This window comes from Vigna umbellata, chromosome 5 (assembly GCF_029865625.1).
Source record: "Vigna umbellata cultivar VRB3 chromosome 5, Vumbellata_1.0, whole genome shotgun sequence".
NCBI classification, from domain to species: domain Eukaryota; kingdom Viridiplantae; phylum Streptophyta; class Magnoliopsida; order Fabales; family Fabaceae; genus Vigna; species Vigna umbellata.
Genome location: NC_142169.1, coordinates 3,492,823 through 3,515,895, shown reverse-complemented (window position 1 = coordinate 3,515,895; position 23,073 = coordinate 3,492,823). Strand labels below are relative to the sequence as shown.

At 33.9% G+C, this 23,073-nt stretch overlaps 1 protein-coding gene across 2 annotated transcripts; it reads right to left on the bottom strand.

The window, feature by feature from the left end:
* Positions 1 to 11,087: 11,087 nt before the first annotated feature.
* On the bottom strand, positions 11,088 to 17,700 carry LOC124844098 (uncharacterized). 2 transcript variants are annotated; one of them, XM_047320955.2, is made up of 9 exons: positions 17,309 to 17,700; positions 16,566 to 16,715; positions 15,203 to 15,417; positions 14,923 to 14,993; positions 14,655 to 14,817; positions 12,683 to 12,854; positions 11,891 to 12,049; positions 11,691 to 11,779; positions 11,088 to 11,371 (listed from the first exon to the last, which is right to left on the bottom strand). In XM_047320955.2, exons 1-9 carry the CDS (start codon positions 17,589 to 17,591, stop codon positions 11,270 to 11,272), a joined length of 1,404 nt encoding a protein of 467 aa, XP_047176911.2. In that variant the 5' UTR covers positions 17,592 to 17,700; the 3' UTR covers positions 11,088 to 11,269. The 2 variants fall into 2 exon arrangements, with proteins under 2 accessions (XP_047176911.2, XP_047176912.2); XM_047320956.2 differs by having other exon boundaries at positions 16,566 to 16,710; positions 17,309 to 17,448.
* Positions 17,701 to 23,073: the final 5,373 nt, after the last annotated feature.

Here is a 23,073-nt window from a genome sequence, read left to right as displayed (position 1 = left end):
AACATAACGCCATCTATTTCTAAGGACTAATACTAAGAGTTTCAAAACTACGAGGACTAAAAACCATCAAAGTTTTGAGTAGGAACTAAAACCAAAACAGTGTGATACTTAAGGGACGAAAAACATATTTAACCCTTTTTTTTTTCATTTTGTTCCAAACATCATAAAAGAGACTATTAATGGAAAATTTTGAATTCAAAGGACGTACACGTCAAATCTTAGTTCTAATGTCTTTTGTTTAGTAAGGTTCTTAGTGAGTAAATTTCACAGTCATCACTTTAAATCACTTTGGACACTAACTTTTTACTCAAACTATTTTAGCCACTAATGATGACAATCATGACTTCAAATCACATTGGACACTAAGTTTTTACTCAATAACAATGCTAAATGGAAATATATGTGGATATATATTAGCATTGACAATATTCATTGCAATGATTTTTCATTTAGTTAACTTTACAACAACCTTAATTTTGTCTAGGCAACCTCATAAAAAAAACCATTTAATACATATATCATTACCGTTTGAAACCATATCTGGCGTAGGGAGTTCTTAGCGCACAACTCTTGTAACGTATGTGTCGTCCTTCCTTCATTTTCTTGTAGATATTGCTTTGTTCAATGCCTCCCTCGCCTTCAAATTGAGTGTTCATGTGGTCATGTCGAATAGGCGTACTGTCACAACCAAACTCCATGTGTGATGATCGAAATACCTGAGGAGCAACATTTCCATCAACACCTTCTTCGACAATTCTTTTCTTCAACCAACTTCTCTAAAACAGAAATTGAAGCTTCAAGTTCTTCAACTACTAATTCTTGTTCCTCTATAATACGCATAAGAACTTCTTTACGTTTGGTTTTATGTGTTCCTTTTTTATCGTTAAAATCCTCACCACTTTTTTCAGTTGCTTCTTTCACAATTGCATGACAAAGTTCTTCTCTTGACACAGCAACATCATCAACCACATGAAATATTAAAAAAATTCCCATTTTAAGTGACAATAAGTATAACACAAAAATTTCAAATAACCAAGTACACATCGCAACCTTTTCCATAGCACGTTTGATTAAATTCTCGCCCACATTTATATTAATCCAATTCAACACCCTTAGGAATTTACCTATGCAAGAGTGTGAACTCATAAAATGATCACAAAACCAAACCTAAAAGATGTCAAAAACCAAAAACTAAGTCATATACCACTCCACACTATAAATAATTTACATTTCATTAAATATACATGATTTACCTGCAACATGTAAACACATCCAACAACATGCACGGTTTTTTGTACCTTTTCGTTTCTTGAAATGCTATAGAAGCATTGCATAAACTACCGACCAAATACTAATAAACTAAACTACCCCAACTATACTGACCCACACACCCTAAGTCATCAACAATGTTAAAAAGAATGGGAAATACTGTTCCATTACGATTAGGCAGCAAAACCTTAGATATCCCTAACAAAATATACAAGCTATAGAAATGTGTTTAAGGAAAATTTTCATGTTCTTCCAACAAAAAATGTTATATGATGACATTCACATATACTTTTCCAGCACCACAATAATTCCTGCATTTACTATGTACACCAACCCCATTTAAATCAATTTTTTCTCCAACTAAACTCAATCCTAACCCTAAGCATACATTCATTTCTTTAAATTCTACAACTCTCTCTACGACAAAACAAAACTCACCCCTCGTGCTTCGAAGTCAATTTTTGATTCAAAACACCAATTAACTTCGTTTTGAATGAATGCTGCACAGACATTCACATTAAAAATTACCTTATTACATCATAACAATGGAAAGAGGAAAAACTCAAAGGAGAAAGGTGAAAGGGAAAAAGGGCTTCCCAACAACGAATAAATATCTTGCTCCCATTACCACAATTACCAGATTTTTCCATTTTACAACCCACAACACCAAAAAGGAAAAAGGGATAGGTGTCGCCGGTGGAAGTTGAATTGCCGGAAAACTCACCGTAGAGAGAGGACAGAGAGATGCAAAAGCTTTTCCAAAAACTGAAGTGGGAAACTTTGAAAAAAAAACCATTTCAAACTTGTCTTCAATTTCATGCCAGTTTTTAGCATTTAAAAAAAATCAAATGGACCAAAAGCTCTTTGACATGTGATGTTGTGAAAAAGTTGTCCAATTTTCGTTGTTAATATATCACGGTTCATTCCTTAGAGGAATTTGAAGCTTCCAAATTTTGTGTGATTGTTGCTAAGATTTAGAGGAAGATCCTTTTCACATATTTTTGATGGGGGAAAGGACCAGAAAATATAACAACTTAGAAAAAGTAATAACACAGCGGAAATTCAATCCCCCTTCTTACGAGAATCTGTGAGGAGCACCAAACAAATAGAACAAAAATAGAATCCAAAGCACAAAGAGACACCAACAATTTTTAACGTGGAAAACCCCTCAATGCAAGGGTAAAAACCACGAGTCGTCCATATCAAAGAAAAATCCACTATGATCAATAATAGGGTACAAAAGAGTCTCCAATAACAACACCAAATGATGTGTTCAATAAGCCAACTTAAATAAGCACAAATGCTTACAAATGAGAACCAAAAAGATGAAAACTCTCCAAAACAGGGCTGCTGGTGCAGGACCAGTTTCTCCCAGTCTAGACCTACGCTTGACGATCCGAACAGTCAGAATGAAGAAACATATGTATGGAACCTATTGTCTAAAAATCAGCTCGATCCAACAGTGAATGACTTCACAGCGACGAAAACACTAGTGCAGGTTTAGGATTATGCGGGAATGACTTTCTCTCTTTCTTTTTCTCTCACTTGGCTTTTGTCTCTCTTCAAATGACTCTCACGTGCCCTATTAATCTAACCCATCTCTATTTAACCTAGTGAGACATAAAGGTCCACATTATTTAGGCATATTCTCCACATAGGAAGGGAGCCCAATAACCCAACAATTTTGTCGAGGTATGTTCTTATAGTTGGTTGCATCACCATGCTATGTGTTTTTCTTGTTGCGTTTGGCAATGTGTATCACTCGAGTAGCATACTAAGCAACTTCAGCTCGAGTTGGAACTCAAGCTCAAGGAAAGGAGGAGAGAGCAGTGAAGTGATTGTTGATACGGTGATTGTAAGTGGAGAAAATGGATCAGAGATAGGAGAGACAAGAGGAAGGAAAGAAAATAAGACGAGGATAAGGGTGATAAAGTCGTTTGATATATCAACAAATTTTTAACATGGTTTAGTCACAAACACTATATTAATTCATTAATTTATTAATAAAACTTGAGAATAAAAATGATTCAAAATTTGAAATAGGTACAAAATCCAATTTTGCATAAAATACATTTAACCTCAAAACTTTAATAGTTTTGATAATGTCTTCACATTATATTATCAATATTATATTTGATGTTTGATCATTACCTTTAATTATTCTTACGAACTTGAGTCCACCAATTCTCATTTGATTAGGTACTAGTTGTGTTCTTTCAAAATTACATTAAAAACCTCGTGAATGCAAGTGTTGGCTTCACACTACCCCCTCTTGTTTCCTTAATGTAAGATGAGTTCTTACTTTCTGCCTTTGTGTGATCTCACTTTTGAAAGGGCACAACTATAGTCATTGGTCAAACGAAAATTGATAACAAGATGCGGATGTCTCCATCTTTCAAGTTTGCGAGGATTAAACATTAGGAATATTGTAGCTAATGAAATGTAGAAAGATTATCAAAATTATTAAGGTTTTGTAATAAATAGTTGAATAAATAACAAAATTTGTTGGTTTTGTATCCATATAATTAGTAATTTGCTGTACAACAATGTTTACATACGATTGTGTTACTATTATTAGATAAGTTGTTTTCGTAATAAGTATAAAATGAGAGGAAGGAATGTTGTACCAGATTTTACTACTGACATTCACAAATTCACTTAATGACCCAAATGACAAAAACTTAAGTAGAAAGGTCGACGGGAGCTGGTCAACCCAACATTGGTGAATCTCTATGACAGTCCAACTTAATAACGATAAAAAAGATAATATAAAAAATAGCTAGAAAAATCCGAAAGCCAAATAATCAAATGATAATATGTTATTTGGGATGTTTACTTTCAGATAAAATCATTTGCAACTAAATAGAAGGTCGATTTCATCCAATAGTAGGATTTGATGCAGCAATTGTGAGATAGTGATCATGCCACATGACTCTCGCTAATGAAAGAACTTATGTTATTTTAGTTTTCCATTTTGTTATTCTTTTTGAATTATGCCATCTTATTTTGTTCTACCGTTGAATGTTTGATTTCAATTATGTACTCAAATGTGACACTGATTTAGGTACACTATTTTTTACAAATATTATTCAAATTTCATTTCATTCTCACTTCTATTTTTTGAAAATCTATTTTCTTTAATTTAACATATATAGACAGAATCAGATAATTTGTAATTATTTTTCAGTTGCACTCCTGAATCATAAGGAGAATCGGTGGAGAAATTTAAGAACAAAACAAGTAGTAAATGTCAGAAAAACAAAGTTGGGGAGTGTTGTTCATCCAAGTGGGGAGTATAGTTGAAGTTTCTATACAAATGACCATATTTCCTCTGTAATTGATTACAAGACTCATGTAATCGATTACCAGGGCAGAAAATGGCCAGAAATGCTTATGGAACACATCTAACTTACATGAAAGCACCTAACATGATCATTGGTGCACTAAAACCACTCATGAAAATTAAATTCACTCAACCATCTAAAATAGCAAACATCAAACAATAACTTGAAAGTAAACTAATTTAGAAAGCTTAGAAAAACTGTTTTTGGGAAATTAACTACACCCAGTACAGTGGTCTAAAAATTATGAGTTTCAAGTCATTTGAAATCTCTTTCAGTCTATATTCCAACAAAACAAGAATCAAGTCCTTTGGAGTTCGGTGGAGAAAGTTAAGAACAAAACAAGTAGCAAAGGTCAGACAAACAGAGTTGGGGAGTGTTGTTCATACAGGTAGGGAGTATAGTTGGAATTTCTGTACAAATGACCATATTTTCTCTAGTAATCGATTACAAGACCCATGTAATCGACTACTAGGGCAGAAATTGGCTAGAAATGCTTATGGAGCACATCTAACTTACATTAAAGCACCTAAATCACATTTTTTTCTCAACAATTCAAAGACCTAACATGGTCATTGGTGCACTAAAGACCACTCATGACCATTAAATTCACTCACCCATCTAAAATAGCAAACATGAAACAATAACTTGAAAGTAAACTAATTTAGAAAGCTTAGAAAAACTTTATTTTTGGTAAATTAACTGCACCTAGTACAGTGGTCCAAAAATTATGAGTTTCAAGTCATTTGAAATATCTTTGAGTCTAGATTCCAACAAAACAATAATCAACTCATTTGGAGTTCGGTGAAGAAAGTTAAGAACAAAACAAGCATCAAAGGTCAGAAAAACAAAGTTAGGGAGTGTTGTTCATCCAAGTGGGGAGTACAGTTCAAGTTTCTATACAAATGACAATTTTTCCTCTTGTAATCGATATTACAAGACCCCTGTAATCGATTACTAGGGCGGAAATTGGCCAGAAATGCTTATGGAGCACATCTAACGTACATGAAATCACCTAAATGACATTTTTTTCTCAACAATTCAATGACCTAACATGTTCATTGGTGCACTAAAGACCACTCATGACCATTAAACTCCCTCACCGATCTAAAATAACAAACCTGAAACAATAAATTGAAAGTAAACTCATTTAGAAAACCTAGAAAAACTTTGTTTTTAGGAAATTAACTGCACCTAGTATAGTGGTATAAGAATTATGAGTTTCAAATCATTTGAAATCTCTTTGATTCTAGATTCTAACAAAACAAGAATCAACTCATTTGGAGTTCGGTGGAAAAAGTTAAGAACAAAACAAGTAGCAAAGGTCAGAAAAACAAAGTTAGGGAGTGTTGTTCATCCAAGTGGGGAGTATAGTACAAGTTTCTGTACAGTTGACAATTTTTCCGCTGGTAATCGATATTACAAGACCCGTGTAATCGATTACCATGGTAAAAATTGGGCAGAAATGCTTATGGAGCACATCTAACTTACATGAAAGCACCTAATTGACATTTTTCTCAACAATTTAATGACCTAACATGTTCATTGGTGCACTAAAGACCACTCATGACCATTAAACTCACTCACCCATCTAAAATAGAAAACATGAAACAATAACTTGAAAGTAAACTAATTTAGAAAGCTTAGAAAAGCTTTGTTTTTGGGAAATTAATTGCACCTAGTACAGTGGTCTAAAAATTATGAGTTTCAAGTCATTTGAAATCTCTTTGAGTCTAGATTCCAACAAAACAAGAATCAACTCATTTGGAGTTCGGTGAAAAAAGTTAAGAACAAAACAAGCAGCAAAGGTCAGAAAAACAAAGTTAAGGAGTGTTGTTCATCCAAGCGGGGAGTATAGTTCAAGTTTTTGTACAAATGACAATTTTTCCTTTAGTAATCGATATTACAAGACCCCTATAATCGATTACCAAGGCAGAAATTGGCCAGAAATGCTTATGGAGAACATCTAACTTACATGAAAGCACCTAAATGACTTTTTTCTCAAGAATTCAATGACCTAACATGTTCATTGGTGCACCAAAGACCGCTCATGACCATTAAACTCCCTCACCGATCTAAAATAACAAACTTGAAACAATAACTTGAATGTAAACTCATTTAGAAAGCTTAGAAAAACTTTGTTTTTGTGAAATTAACTGCATATAGTAGAGTTGTCTAAAAATTTTGAGTTAGCAGTCATTTGAAAGCTCTTTGAGTCTAGATTCCAACAAAACAAGAATCAAGTCGTTTAGAGTTCGGTGGTGAAAATGAAGAACGAAACATGTAACAAAGGTCAGAAAAACAGAGTTGGGGAGTGTTGTTCATCCAGGTGGGGAGTATAGTTGAAGTTTCTGTACAAATGACCATATTTCCTCTAGTAAATGATTACAAGACCCATGTAATCGATTACTATGGCAGAAATTGGCCAGAAATTCTTATGGAGCACATCTAATGTACATGAAATCACCTAAATGACATTTTTTCTCAACAATTCAATGACCTAACATGTTCATTGGTGCACTAAAGACCACTCATGACCATTAAACTCAGTCACCCATCTAAAATGGAAAACATGAAACAATAACTTGAAAGTAAACTAATTTAGAAAGCTTAGAAAAACTTTGTTTTTTGGAAATTAACTGCACCTATTACAGTGGTCTAAATATTAGGAGTCTCAAGTTATTTGAAATCTCTTTGAGTCTACATTCCAACAAAACAAGAATCAAGTCATTAGGAGTTTGGTGGAGAAAGTTAAGAACAAAAGAAGCAGCAAAGGTCAGAAAAAAAGAGTTGGGGAGTGTTGTTCATACAGGTAGGGAGAAAAGTTGAAATTTCTGTACAAATGACCATATTTCCTCTGGTAATCGATTACAAGACCCATGTAATCGATTACCAGGGTAGAAAATGACCAGAAATGCTTATGGAGCACATCCGTACATGAAAACACCTAAATGACATTTTTTCTCAACAATTCAATGACCTAACATGTTCAGTGGTGCACTACAGACAACTCATGACCATTAAATTCACTCACCCATCTAAAATAGCAAACATGAAACAATAACTAGAAAGTAAACTAATTTAGAAAGCTTAGAAAAACTTTGTTTTTGGGAAATTAACTGCACCAAGTACAATGGTCTAAAAATTATGAGTTTCAAGTCATTTAAAATCTCTTTGAGTCTAGATTCTAACAAAACAAGAATCAACTCATTTGGAGTTCGGAAGGTCAGAAAAAAGAAGTTACGGAGTGTTGTTCATCCAAGTGAGGAGTATAGTTCGAGTTTCTGTACAAATGACATTTTTTCCTTTGGTAATCGATATTACAAGACCCCTGTAATCGATTACCAGGGCAAAAATTGGCCAGAAATGCTTTTGGAACACATATAACGTACATGAAAGTACCTAAATAACATTTTTCTCAACAATTCAATGACCTAACATGTTCATTGGTGCACTAAAGACCACTCATGACCATTAAACTCACTCACCCATCTAAAATAACAAACATGAAATAATAACTCGAAAGTAAACTCATTGAGAAAGCTTAGAAAAACTTTGTTTTTGTGAAATTAACTTCACCTATTAGAGTGTTCTAAAAATTATGAGTTAGCAGTCATTTGAAAGCTTTTTAAGTGTAGATTCTAACAAAACAAGAATCAAGTCCTTTGGAGTTCGGTGGAGAAAGTTAAGAATAAAACAAGTAACAAAGGTCACAAAAACAGAGTTGGGGAATCCTGTTCATCTAGGTAGGGAGTATAGGTTAAGTTTCTGTACAAATGACCACATTTCCTCTGGTAATCGATTACAAGACCCATGTAATCGATTACTAGGGTAGAAATTGGCCAGAAATGCTTATGGAGCACATCTAACGTACATGAAATCACCTAAATGACATTTTTTCTCAACAATTCAATGACCTAACATGTTCATTGGTGCACTAAAGACCACTCATGACCATTAAACTCCCTCACCGATCTAAAATAACAAACCTGAAACAATAAATTGAAAGTAAACTCATTTAGAAAGCTTATAAAAACTTTGTTCTTGTGAAATTAACTGCACATAGTAGAGTTTTCTAAAAATTATGAGTTAGCAATCATTTGAAAGCTCTTTGAGTCTAGATTCCAACAAAATAAGAATCAAGTCATTTGGAATTCGGTGGAGAAAGTTAAGAACAAAACAAGTAGCAAATGTCAGAAAAACAGAGTTGGGAAGTGTTGTTCATCCAGGTGGGGAGTATAGTTGAAGTTTCTGTACAAATGACCATTTCTCCTCTGGTAATCGATTACAAGACTCCTGTAATCGATTACTAGGGCAAAAATATGCCAGAAATGCTCATGGAGCTCATCTAACTTACATGAAAGCACCTAAATGACATTTTTTCTCAACAATTCAATGACTTAACATGTTCATTGGTGCACTAAAAACCACTCATGACCATTAAACTCACTCACCCATCTTAAATAACAAACATGAAACAATAACTTGAAAGTAAACTCATTTAGAAAGCTTAGAAAAACTTTGTTTTTGTGAAATTAATTGCACCTAGTAGAGTGGTTTAAAAATTATGAGTTAGGAGTCATTTGAAAGCTCTTTGAGTCTAGATTCCAACAAAACTAGAATCAACTTATTTGGAGTTTAGTAAAGAAAGTTAAGAATAAAACAAGCAGCAAAGGTCAGTATAACAGAGTTGGGGAGTGTTGTTCATCCAGGTGGGGAGTATAATTGAAGTTTCCTCTAGTAATCGATTGCAAGACTTGTGTAATCGATTACCAGGGCAGAAATTGGCCACAAATGCTTATGGAGCTCATCTAACTTACATGAAAGCACCTAAATGACATTTTTTCTCAACAATTCAATGACCTAATATGTTCCTACAACATACACACTGGACACATGCACTTGTAATCGCTTACAGAGAGGTTGTACTCGATTACCAGGTTAAAATTGCACTTTTGTACTGAAAGTTTGATCTACGCTACCTAAATGTGGCAATTGCGCTCCCCATGATTTTTTTTGTTTGTTATGAGTGTCTTTTTAATATATTGTCAATGGAGGACCCTTGTTGGTCATGGTTGATGGTTTCCAAAACTTGTAGTGTGAAGTTTGGTAAGTCTTCTGTGTAGGGAAGACCCATCCTGGGTGCTCTTAGCAACGCAGTTCAGGACCTGCACCATACACCCTGGAGACATGCACTTGTAATCACTTAGAGAAAGGTTGTAATCGATTACCAGGTTAAATTTGCAGATTTGTACTGAAAGTTGATCTGTGCTACCCAGGTGTTGCAACCGCGCTCCCCATGATTGTTTTTTGTTTGTTATGAGTGTGGTTTTAAGATTTTATGAATGAAGAACCGTTTGTGCTCATGGTTGATGGTTTCCACAACTTGTAATATGAAGTTTGGTAATGAATCAATAGTTTATGCGAAAAAGCCCAAACCTTGGTGATACTAACCTCGACGGCGTGTGCGAAAAAGCCCAAACCTTGGGAGAAATACCGCCAACCACAATGGGAGACAAAAGTCAAAGACTTACACAACCACGGAAATGTCGCCAACGACAATGCACACCAAAATCAACAAAATTCCAGAACGGGGGATATATACCGTCAACGAGCCCACGATCACATAATCAAAAAAAGGGGAAATGGGTAAAGAGAGAGACGAAATCCTCGACAGTGACCGAATGACCCAAGAAACGAAGTAAGAAGAGTCAAACTCAAACTCAAAGGGAAGAGAGAAACAACATTTCAATGGTGGACAAAGAATGAAGAAAAACAAGGAACGAAAAAGACCGAAACAATAGAGAAAGATAGATGCTTCAATGGTGAAAAAAGATGGAAGCTTCAATGGTGGAGAGAAAGTTGAGAAAACCAAGCTGCTGAAAAGAGTGAATCTCGAAAAAAAAAACCACCAAAAGGATTTTCTATCCAAATTCTTTCCAAAACTACCCTTCTAAACAAATTCCACCTTTCTAAAAAATCTTTTAAAACCAACCAATGAAACAACGTCATGTGACGTAAAAAAGTTGGCAAAATATAGTTGTTAAAGAAACGTTTTCCCAATTTTTTACTCTATCCATTTCATAAATTTATAATATAAAAAAAAAAATTAACTTGATAATCAACTCACCTAAAGTCAAACCAAATAAAACGAAACCAAAAAATATCCTCCCTCCAATGGACCAGACCGTTTACAAGTTTGTGCAGCACCAACCCAATGTTAGAAAATTTCAAGATCTTTCCAAAAAACAATGTTATTAGCTTTCAAAAGTAAAATAAAAAATACCACAAAATCAGTCGTTACACAAACTATGGATTATTACAAATCTTATCAATACATAAACAGTACTAGTGTATCCTCCATTATGTCCTTTTACTTTTTACAAGAAAAAGAATCTTGAAATTCACAAATATATTTTTATCCCTTGAAACAGTTTATTATTTTATTTTAGTGTATATCATATCAATGAGCCGAGCTAATAACAATCTTGTTTCAATTTAGGTCCATGCAGCCTTTTGAGAAGTGGTTTAAAGATTTATTTGACCTTTTCTTTCTTGTTACAATAAGAACTCATGAGTAAATATTATTTAATCATGAGTTTGAATACCTTGTTCATATAAAAGTTTTGAGCTAATTTATTGCAATTCTCAAGAGTTGTCTAAATTTTAACCAAAGCTTGCTGCACAGCAAAAGATGTGGTATCAACTTTTCCTTGATGTCCCAACACCATCTCAACAATCATTTCAGCAGTCCCCAAAGCCTGGAAATTTCTCCATAATCAGAAAACTAACTAAATGTTCGTTCAGATGTCAGAGAGCATGCAAAGTACCGTACTAATGTAAATAGGTAATGCTATAATGCTATTCTTTAATGAAAAATATAACAGTTGTTTTCAGCACCCAAAAAATCACTTCCTTACCACTTTCTCTTCACCAATCTGAAATGCAGTTTTACATTCTGCTTCCAGATTGGCCATTCCGAACGTAAAAGAAACATTTCGGATTAATGCAGGAAGAAATATTCGGAATGCAGATAGCAACTGTGGGAAAATAATAAGTATCTGAGAAATGAGAACTCACCAATGAAAGCCCAGAACCTTCATGTCCAGCCGCAAGGTATACATTTGACAAGCCAGGCACAGGCCCAATCACGGGCTTCCCATCAGGCACTAACAGGGTAAAACATTATGCAAATCAAACATATGTTGTGTACATAGGTTTTGAAAATGTAAATAACTATTAATAGCTGCATAAGATGGCAAAGAGATGTTGTGACTCACTGTAAGGTCGTAGTCCTATTCTGACTTTTGTACTTGCATTTAGATCTGAAAGGGAAATCGTTTTCAATTTGGGAAAGAATTCTCCAACTCGTCTCCACATGTAACTGACAACAGACTTGTCCAAGTCGGTGTTGAAACCAACAAATTCGCGACTACTCCCTTGATGGTGAATAAAATTTTGGTTTTGTACAAGGAGCAAAAAAATGTTAAAATTCTAAAACAGAAGAATTTGAATCAACAGTAAAACTGGATCTATTTCATGAAAACTTGAAAACTATAAATGAAGGAAATGGAACAACTGTTCAGCCAAGAGATCATGAGCTGTTAGATTAATTATTTAATTTTGTGGATTAACAATAATCAATAATTAGAAATTGCTCTTAAATCATCAACATATTAATTATGGTCAACAGTTGTAATTATGGTAGTGAACTAATTGATGAACATAGTATTGGGCTTTGTTTTTAGATATCATGTTGTACAGCTATCTTAATTATGGTCACACTTACTCCACCTAAATATGCAGCCTCTTAATTGTAACGTGAAGGGTAGTAGTAGTTTAGTCCACAATATCATACAAACCAGTTTTATAGAGTAGAGCTAAACTAAGCTGACCTAAAATTTAAGAGCTCCTATCTTATAGCAAATCCTTTCAAAGACAAAAGATTATTCAATATAAATAGTAGTCAAAACTTAAACGCAACATAAGCAATCATCCGACGTATAGATTATTAATATGAGCTTCTCCATTGCACAAATATTATTTACACGGGACACAGAAAAGGAATTTACCAAGAAGAAGATTCCCTGCTGTATCGACACTTGCTACCATTGAAACAGATAAGTCCTTTTCACAATCTGACGATTCTAAACCAGAAATTGTTGGATGGCTGAGATAATCTGCCTCCATCACGCCGTGATTCAATGCAAGGAAATTGAAATTTTGAAGCACAAGTAGGTGACCCTTCAAACCAAACAGAAAAACATTGGAAAGTGATATAGGAATCAATAAAATAAACTGATCATCTGAACTAATTTGATGCATTAGAAAGGAATTTACTAAAGATACGACTTTGTTATGTTTACATGAGCATGTGGTCAACAATAAATAACTAGCTTTATTGTTCCTCACTAAACAGGATGAAATCAAGAAGAAAATCATGGAAGGAAAATTCACCAAGTAGACAAAATGAAAGGTAATACAAACATATGACATGACTAGTTCATATTAAAATGCACTTAGCTTTCAAGAAAAAATTACAATCATACAAAAAATAGGACCCAACAGAAGGGCAATCCAATTCACCAAGTAGACAAAAAGAAAGAGTAATAGAAACATATTGCATGACTAGTTCATATTAAAATGCACTTAGCTTTCAAGAAAAAATTACAATCATACAAAAATAGGACCCAACAGAAACGCAATCCAATAGTAAGCAAACTATCCAAAAGTGGAAGAGATACAAGACACGCCAAACAGCGTTGTCACCAAGAAGAATGATGCAACAGTTCATTCAAAGAATGTTGGACTATCCCTTGGACTGAAATCTGAACACAAAAGAGAAAAGACAGACTTGACAAACACAAAAATCCTTTTTGAGTAAAAGTTAGTTACGATAGTGGAGAGTTTCTGAAATTTATTATAATTATAGTATCTATGTATGATTCTGAAAATTATAATAATTAGAAAATATATATTCAATGTGGTTTATTGTTTTTTTATTACTTAAAAAGATTTAAGGTTTACTAATTATTTAAGAGATTTATTTTATTTAAAAGATATATAAAGTGGTTATTAGAATATAAGTTTGCTGAAAGATACACAAAGTAATAATTAAAATATAAGCAATTTATAAATGAGGGTTATTTCTTAAGATTTATTAAAAATATATCAGATTTGTTATGTGTGTGATTTTTGTTATATACAAGAGATTTTCTAAGAAACTGAAACATAAAGGTAGGAAAAGATATATCTAATATTTTATGGCTATTAGAAGAATCACCTAAAATCTCTTAAGTATATCTAGAGTTTTAAGGGTGACGGTAAAATTCATAAACATACCAACTAAATGAGTGAGTGCTATGCTTGGGTGAGAAAAAAATGTGGTTAAATAGATTTGAAGGAGAAGTGACGGGTGAGAGGTAAGGGGTGTTTACATTCTTTTACTTTTGTTTTTCTTGTTTTCTTTTCTTGCCTTTTTGTTTGTATGTGATGTATTTTATGAGTTTATATTGTGGAGTAGATGTTACTTAATATGATTGTGATGACATGTTAATATGTCTATAAATGTTTGATGTTACTTAATAAGCTAACTGACTTGTGGGTCAATCGGGTTTCTTATCATCTTATTTCTTCTATAGAACAGTTTAGTAATAAGCTCCATGTTCCAAACAACGTTGAATTATAAAAAAGAAATTCAAAACTATAAATCAAATTCCTTCAGAGATTCAACCAAGAAATGGATTGTGTTTTTAAGAGAGGGAGTTTGGATTCCTTTGAAAAAGAACTACAATATTGCAGCACACAACCTAAGTGGTTTCTTTAAATCTCCTTTTTATGTTAGAAAAACTTTTTTCAAAAGAGACTATGAGAACAAGAAAGAAAATTTTCCTAACAAAATTCCAAACTGTCACAACTTGAATTAAAATTACAAAGTAACATGTACTGGAGTGCATCATGGTAAATGACAGTATTTGGAAAAACAGTGAATGATTTCCTATATTTGCAAAGATTAGATCATCTTCAAGCTGTATATAAACACACCTTTCTGGGCCTTACTGGAACATGTAGCTCCATTCCCCAATTTTTAAACAAGTCCTGTATCAAACCACCAGTCCAACAACCAGCTGCAACTATAACTGCTTTCTTGCTGTGTAGTGTGTTCTTAAAAGTCTGAACAGCTTTAACCTCGCCATTGCCATCTGACCTGAGAACAAAAAAAAAAAAAAAAGAAGCATTTTGTCAACCAAATTTGTTCCCCTACCAATATTTTAAGTACACGGTCAGGGCAAAGGAAAGGCAAAAAGTAAACCTGATAAAACATTTCACCGGGTCATTATAAAATTCTGCATATCTTCCTTCCGATGCAAAATTCCTGTTAGCCTACTATACACAACAACAATAAATTTATTACAATTGTAAGTCTGACGTCATATATAAGCCTGTGGCAAGTCTTTACTTGAAAGAGCAATGCACACATTAAGTTGCAATTGCAAGTAAGAGATATGCCAAATGAAAACAATGATAACTATTTATGAGTTGCAATGCAAATAGAAGATATGCAAAGAAAAAAAGAAGCAAGAATACAGAACCTTTTCAATATATTCAACAGTACGATGAGCATCCAATTGGCAATCTACTGGTAGAAATGCAGCTGCACTGTTTTGGTCCACCAACAGATCAGGTTCCTCTTTTAACAAATCACTGCTACTCAGGTACTCCGCATTCAACCCAGTCTCACAAAGTTGCTTCACCCTCTCTTTTAACATGTCTGACTCCGCATCACTTCTACCAATTAATAGGCTTCCTGCAGATCAAAAGATGTCACGTCAAAGTTATGACCTGGGGAAAGGACGCCTAAAACTTTCATGACTATATATAACTATTCCTCGCTTCCTTCATATTACTGCACACAACACTTATAGAAGACTGTATGGTTCTGACATGCCTTAACTGCTTCAGGACAATCTCAATCCATAGCACAAAAATACACAAGCAAGTCTACATTTCAAATATAGAAAACAGAATGATGTAGCAAATTATCATGATATATAGAATGCCGTCTCCCTTGTTACAAACAATATGCTCTGACATCAAACCAGTGCTTTCGGGAAAATGTCATGATATTTCGCAGCATGGCTCCAAAGGGTAAAAGCTAAAGATGCAACCAGGTGCAAGACCTCCCTATAGCCTTATAATCAGTCAATCTTCTGGATTGAATATGGAATGACCTTGAACAAGTTCCCGAAATACATTTCACAAGGGTAGTGCCATGGTACATGCATGCTATCAAACAAAAACAAAGTCATCAAAATACTTTTGACAATCCTAAATAAAGATGTGTTTTTCATTTGTTGGAAAATTTCTACATAACATGATTAAAAAAACTGCATACAGATTTGAAATTCATAATTATAACAAGGTTTAATTATGTTTTAAATCCTTGAAATTTAGGACTAGTTTTATTTTGCTTCGCCAAATTTAAAAAAAAAAAAAAAAAGAAGCATTTTTTCAGTCCCTCAAAATTGAAAAATATGGTTTTAGTCCCGAAACACAAATATGGGGGGCTAAACATATGTTTAAACCCTAGACTCTAAACTTTGACCCTAAACTCTAACTCATACTTCCTAAATCCTAAAATACATGTTTTAGTCTCTCAAATTTAGTAATAAGGGACTAAACCCAAATTTTTCCATTCTAAAGGACTAAGAAAAGCTTCTTTTTTAAAAAAAAAATTGGGGGACCAAAACCAGTAAAAATATAATTAAACCTTATAACAAAACCAGACACTCTGTTTTGCTCATCCAACTCCTACAATGTAACATCAGCACCAATGCCTCAATTAAAATACGCAAATCGTATAAGAAACTTCAAGTCGGACAAACTCAATTTGGCATGAATCTCTTCTGAATTGCAGTTCAAACAGAAATTTATAGACAGACAGAGGTATCAGACCAGATTTTTTCCAACCCAACTCCACCGTAGGATCCAAGCCTTGCTCTTCCAGACTCTGTGCCAGTGTTGTCCAGAGTTGATGGCTCCTCCATGCAAGATCCCATGTAGCAGTACCAGGGGTTTTGTTTATCATCCATAGATGTCCCTGTCCTAGAAACAACCAGCTCAAATTTCAAATCAAAGGGCAGCAAACCCAACAGTTAATTAAAACTCAGCAGTGTTTTCTACTTCTGCAATACAAAAGAAAACAAAAAAAATATCGCACTTGATGCATATTTGGATTCACATAGGACTATCAAAAATCACATTGAAATCCCAGATAGCCTCACCTAGTACCCCACAAAAAAATAAAGGAGAAAAGAGATCAATGCAAATGACTTAATGCATGTTTGGATTCAAGTAGGAATATAAACTTATGGACCGTCCAAAATCACATTGAAATACCAAATAACGTGACAGGTAATATTCACATGTTTAGTCTGACAATGAGAAATTGATTCCAGATCCAAAACTGATTTCGAATTTAAACAGCCTTAAATAACTTTTTCTGGATAAAATATTTTGTAGCTATTAATTACTTTTAGAATAAAAACATCAAAGTATAAATCACTTTAATTAAAAATCTTGCCGCTCCGACCCAAACAGGGTAGATAAATAAGTAAATCCGTGATATATCATGAAGAAATGGTGGAGAACAAAAGATAATCATTGTTTACTTGCAATTTACATGGTGAGGTTTATACCTGCGCCAGTGGCACCGGAACAAGGGATAGCCTTATCGACAATGGCGACAGAAAGGTCGGAAGAAAGGAGAAAGTGGCGAGCAATGGTTAAGCCAATGACGCCAGCCCCCACTATGACGACGTCGTATGTGTGAGAGGAAGAAGAACAAGAAACAGAAAATGGACTCTTACTGGGCGTGGATTTGTGTTTCCAAGAAGGAACGGAAGAGAGGCTGAAGTTGTGACTGTGAAGAAGGTTCAGATTTGGGTTTGGGTTGGGAAGAAATGCAGAGAGTGAAGTCATCGTTACTTGAACCAAAGGTTTTTCAACTTTCAGAAAGAGCAAATTTGGTTGATTGCATTGACCCTTTTATTTCGCTTGAACCACCAAGATGGATTTCGTTTACTTTTTTTATTGCCATGAGAAGAGTGACTTCTCGTGTATGTATATAGCAAGATGTTATTTTGTTAGTTTTGTGTTTCTTTTTATTTGTAATTAATATTTTTTTCTTTATATTTATACTTTTAATATTTATATTTTATTTACAAAAACAAAGTAATAATTGAGTTTTTTCTAGAAAAATAAAATATATATAAAAACTAAAATAAATTAAAAATCTAAATATAAGAACTAAATTAATAACAACTTTTTTAATGTTAAAAGATAGAAGGCATTGTGAAGACATATTATACCTTTAAAACTTGAAGGCAAGAAGAAGAACATATGAAAAGAGAAGTGAACACTCGTGAATTAGTTTTCTATAATTGTTGACAAAGGTGGCAAGGAGCCAAAATAGTGACAGAAAATAAACGAAAAAAAATTATATAAATGTGTCGCTTGATGATTATACGTAGGAGATATAGAAAAGAATATACATAAAGTTTATGTTTATTATTTTTTATTGAGAAGAGAGTTTTGAGATTGCAAATTTTTTCTTTTAGGATGATATGATGACTTGGATTGTGGACCATTTTCTTCTTTTTGTTTTTATTCTTTTCATTCTTGTCTTGTTTCTGTAGTAAAAATAATGACTAATACTCAACCCGCAATTTCCTGAGGCGTGTAGATCACTGTCCTTAAGGACTTATCCGCGGTGTATTGCGCAAGCTCCCCAGGATACAACAGGAACTTCTCAGAATTTCTGAGGATCTCAGAACTAGCAAGGAACTCTAAAGAATAAACCCAGAATAATTTTAGAAGAGGAAAAGAAGAAAAGAAAAGGAGAGAAGACTGACTTGGGATGTTTTTGGAATGGGGAAAAACTCTCTATTTATAGAGTTAGGAAAGAATAAAATCAATAAAAAGCCATTAAATATTTTACCGTTGGAGCACTTAATAAAATGAATATGAACGTTGTTGGCAATTAAAGTTTTGACCGTTGTAATCCAACGTTTTCTTTTGCAATAATCTAACATTATTACAACAATCCCCCACTTATTGCAAAAGAAAAAGATAAGAAACTTTTATTCTGGGTATCATAGGATGTAATGCATCAGAGCTGGTATAGCAAGCTATATGAACCAGTCTTAGATTTAGAAACTTAACACACAATGTATTTGGTATAGCAAGCTATATGAACCAAAGACATTTGACGTGTGTTAGAGGTTTATCAATCACAATACACCCCCACAATCCTTGCTGTTATCGCTGTGTTGCGCTTACTAGGCCATGCGCGTGCCCGGTATTCATGAGTGCTTTAGAGATCATGCCAAGATCTCATGCAAGCGGCCCCACTCGACACTCATATAGGTGATTTCATCAAGTGTATGCTGCAAATCATACACCACCCATAAGGGATATGAAAATCATTAAAACTTTGTTTAAGACAAAATTCTATCACCGTATAGAATTTTAATGACAAAGTTTAACCTCTCAATAATGCAGTCTCTAGCACTTTCACACACACCATAGGAATAGGAATGGACATAATTGATTAAAATCAATTTAGTGCTATCAGAACTAACAAGTGACTTGTTTTTACCCATATGAACCTTATTCATGGGATCTCCAATCACAAAGGTTGGGTTACCATCACTTGTTTGTTTGCTAGTGGCTTAAGTCCCATTCCCCTCGATGTTTCTAAAATCATATTTCTTCCCAAGGGTTTTGTCAGAGGATCTGCTAGATTCCGTTCTGACTTCACATAGTCAATGGAAATAGTTCCACTCTTTAGCAGCTGCTTCACCAAATTGTGTCTCTATTCTTTCCATTATAATTCTTGTTTTTAGCTATAGCTATTGCCGATTGACAATCACAGTGTATTGACACAGATGGGGTTGGTTTCATTCCTAGTGGAATGTTTGCCAAGAAGTTTTTCAACCACTCAGCCTCACTACCAGCCATCTCAAGAGCGACAAACTCAGATTCCATTGTTAATCTTGCAATAATTGTTTGTCTGGCCGATCTCCATGTAATCGTACCACTCCCAAGTGTGAATACATAACCACTAGTGGATTTTGTCTCATCTGAATCAGAGATCCAATTAGCATCACTGTACCCTTCTAGTACAGCGGGAAATCCACTATATTCAATGGCATAATCCATTGAACCTCTTAAGTATCTCATAAGCCTAGAAAGTGCATCCCAATGTTCTTGATTGAGTGTACCTACTCAGTCTACCTACTGCTTAACAAAAGTTCATCAAGTGTAGTAAGCTCCCAATTATCTGGGCACACTGAGGCTGAGATAATAATTCTCCTTTATTTTTCATTAATTTAGAATTAGCATCATAAGGGGTACTCACTGGTCTAAACTTCTTAAGAAGTTTCTCAATATATTGTTCTTAGGATAGTAATATACTATCTCCTTCCTTATGATTCTAATACCTAAAATCACATTGGCTTCACCCATGTCTTTCATTTCAAATTTTGATCCTAGAAACAATTTAGTTCTAGCGACAATTTCATTCTCAATATGAGACTATTCAATCATCGTTCATCGACATCTAAAGTCTCATTCAAAATTCAAAAATACTATATGCTCAATGGGTTCTACTCAAACAATAAATATCATTCCAAAATAATAGATCATTTATTACTATAACCCATCATTAAAATCAAACTCCCATTTAATTTAAAAACCCATTAATTTTCTTTTTGAATCAAATTAATTTCTCTTTTAAATTAATTTGATTTTCAAACAATTACTAAATATTTAATAATAATTTTTCTTCTCATAATTATAATAATTATTATAATTTAATTTTTCTTCTCTCACTTTACAATTTATTTTCATTAATTAAAACAATAGATTATGAGTTCTCCAGACCCAAACCTGCAACCAAGCCCAACTAGACACTCTGGGTTTGCAGTTCAAGTATTTGAACCAATCACAGTCCTCCGAGCCAGACTATGAGCCTACAGCCCAATTAAAATTCTTATTATAAATTTTGGAATTAATTTCCAAATCTGTTCCTCAAAGATTTTTACGGTCCAATTAACCCAGCCCAGATCAAGTCAGGCCCATGAAAGATTCTTCGGCCAACCACCATAACATCCATGCCGCACCGACCAGCGCTTCCATTGTCGCCGCTCGTGCAACCACCACCACGGGATAATCCAAAACTTCGAGAACCAGAACTTCAAGGCGAGAATCAAACTCACTAAGAAGAATCAACAAAGGACCACAAAATGCTACGAACAGAGGTAGAAGAAAGCCCCAAATCACAGCTCGGAATCCTAATCCCCAAACACGAGATCTAAAATTCTCAAAAATGGAACCCAAAACTCGATGTTGTCGCTGTTTTCACCCACATCGCAGCGCCATCAATAATCCCTCCAGGTTGGTTGCTCGCGAGAAAGAGAGAGAAAGAAGTTGGAGTTTTAAACGCTCGTGGAAACACCACCGTTGCAGGACACCCTTGCCGCGACCTCGCCGCCAACGTTGAGTTGCCACGGTGAAGAAAAAGAACATAAGCCTCGAGCTTCTAGGTTTCGCGTGATGAAGAAAAAAAGAAAGAACAGGATGATGGCATCTCTATGGCCCTTCGAAGGAGATAAGGGCTGGACCCTTAACTGGGTCCCATAGGTTTAGGCCCAATTGGAAACAGAACGAGAAAGGAAAGAAAACTCTGGCTTTATGAAACAATTTATTTGGTCATTGATTAGGGATTTTGAAAGCCCTAATTCCAATTAATCCCTTATTAAAGAATCTCCAAAACCCTAATTTTAATTTTAATTGCAATTAAACGAAACCTTACTGTTACTATATTTCTAAAACACAAACTTTTAATCTCTCTTGATATAGAATTCAATTACGTGAATTCTTATAGCATTCAATTACTTAGAATTCAATTGCTTGAATTTCAAATGGATGATAACGCATGGATGATAACGCACAAGAAACAATACAATTTATTACATGATCAACCCAAAAATTCATAAATCATTCTACCACACCAAAATATTCAATCATGATATTAAACATTCAATTAAATTAATCACCATTTAAATGCAAAGATAGTTTTTCATAATCATAAGAAGATACTCAAGAAAATGTTCACATTCATCATAAAGTAAAGAAAAGTAAGCTTCCCATACCTTTTTTACTTTTCACAGTAACAAGATTGAAATATAAGTCCTTAAGATTGTAGTAAAAATAATGACTAATACTCAACCCGCAATTTCCTGAGGCGTGTAGATCACTGTCCTTAAGGACTTATCCGCGGTGTATTGCGCAAGCCCCCCAGGATACAACAGGAACTTCTCAGAATTTCTGAGGATCTCAGAACTAGCAAGGAACTCTAAAGAATAAACCCAGAATAATTTTAGAAGAGGAAAAGAAGAAAAGAAAAGGAGAGAAGACTGACTTGGGATGTTTTTGGAATGGGGAAAAACTCTCTATTTATAGAGTTAGGAAAGAATAAAATCAATAAAAAGCCATTAAATATTTTACCGTTGGAGCACTTAATAAAATGAATATGAACGTTGTTGGCAATTAAAGTTTTGACCGTTGTAATCCAACGTTTTCTTTTGCAATAATCTAACATTATTACAACAGTTTCTTTTTCTGTTTTTCCTCATGCACATTTTTACTTCTCTTGCACTCTCCATAACTTCCCTCTTTCTTAATTTTTTAAGTGGTTACTCATCTTTTCTATAAATTCATCCTGTACGTTAGAAAGTAGCTGAGTAAAGAGTATTTCCATCTGATTACAATTCAATTTAGAATAACTTCTTTTTTGTTCTCTAAAATCTTTGTTAGTCATATCTAAAAGTATTTTAAAGTTTCGTCAGTCTTGTTATTTGAGGAATGTTATTCATTCAACTGATTTATCTTTTTATCTGTGGTTTTGTGATATTTCATCAAGTCTTTAGAAGAGTGATGTTTTGAATTTGATGTACAATTTAATTATGATGAGTAAATAAATAAGATCGATAAAGTGTGAACTTCAACAATTTTAACTAGAGCACGCAATTTATTTTATGAATATTAAATTATACTTCTGATTGAGTATGAGAGTATCCAACCTCCAAAATGTTTCAAATTGAGACTGTAATTTTATTTGTTATTTGATGAATATTGTGATTGATTCAAAATTTTGGAAATGTTAAATTTACATTTGTTGTCTTTATGATATTGTGAAAAATGTTATTTTTTGCTAATAAGAACTAAATTGTGACTATTTATACACTTTGGAATATAAATACTATTTCCCCCAATATTTTTCTCATATCTTCTCATGACGCCACATCATACATACAATACCTTGTACATCGATCAACAAGATTGTAATTGCAAGCTTGATACCTGTGATTGAGCATCTTGCTAAATGACAAGTTCAACA

Excerpts from the sequence above, each read along its gene's own strand:
- LOC124844098 (XM_047320955.2), bottom strand. The coding sequence starts at position 17,591 with ATGACTTCACTCTCTGCATTTCTTCCCAACCCAAACCCAAATCTGAAC. Across the intron at positions 16,716-17,308 it reads TTCCGGTGCCACTGGCGCAG|GACAGGGACATCTATGGATG; the intron begins GTATAAACCTCA and ends GGTTGTTTCTAG. Across the intron at positions 14,818-14,922 it reads CCGGTGAAATGTTTTATCAG|GTCAGATGGCAATGGCGAGG; the intron begins GTTTACTTTTTG and ends TTTTGTTCTCAG.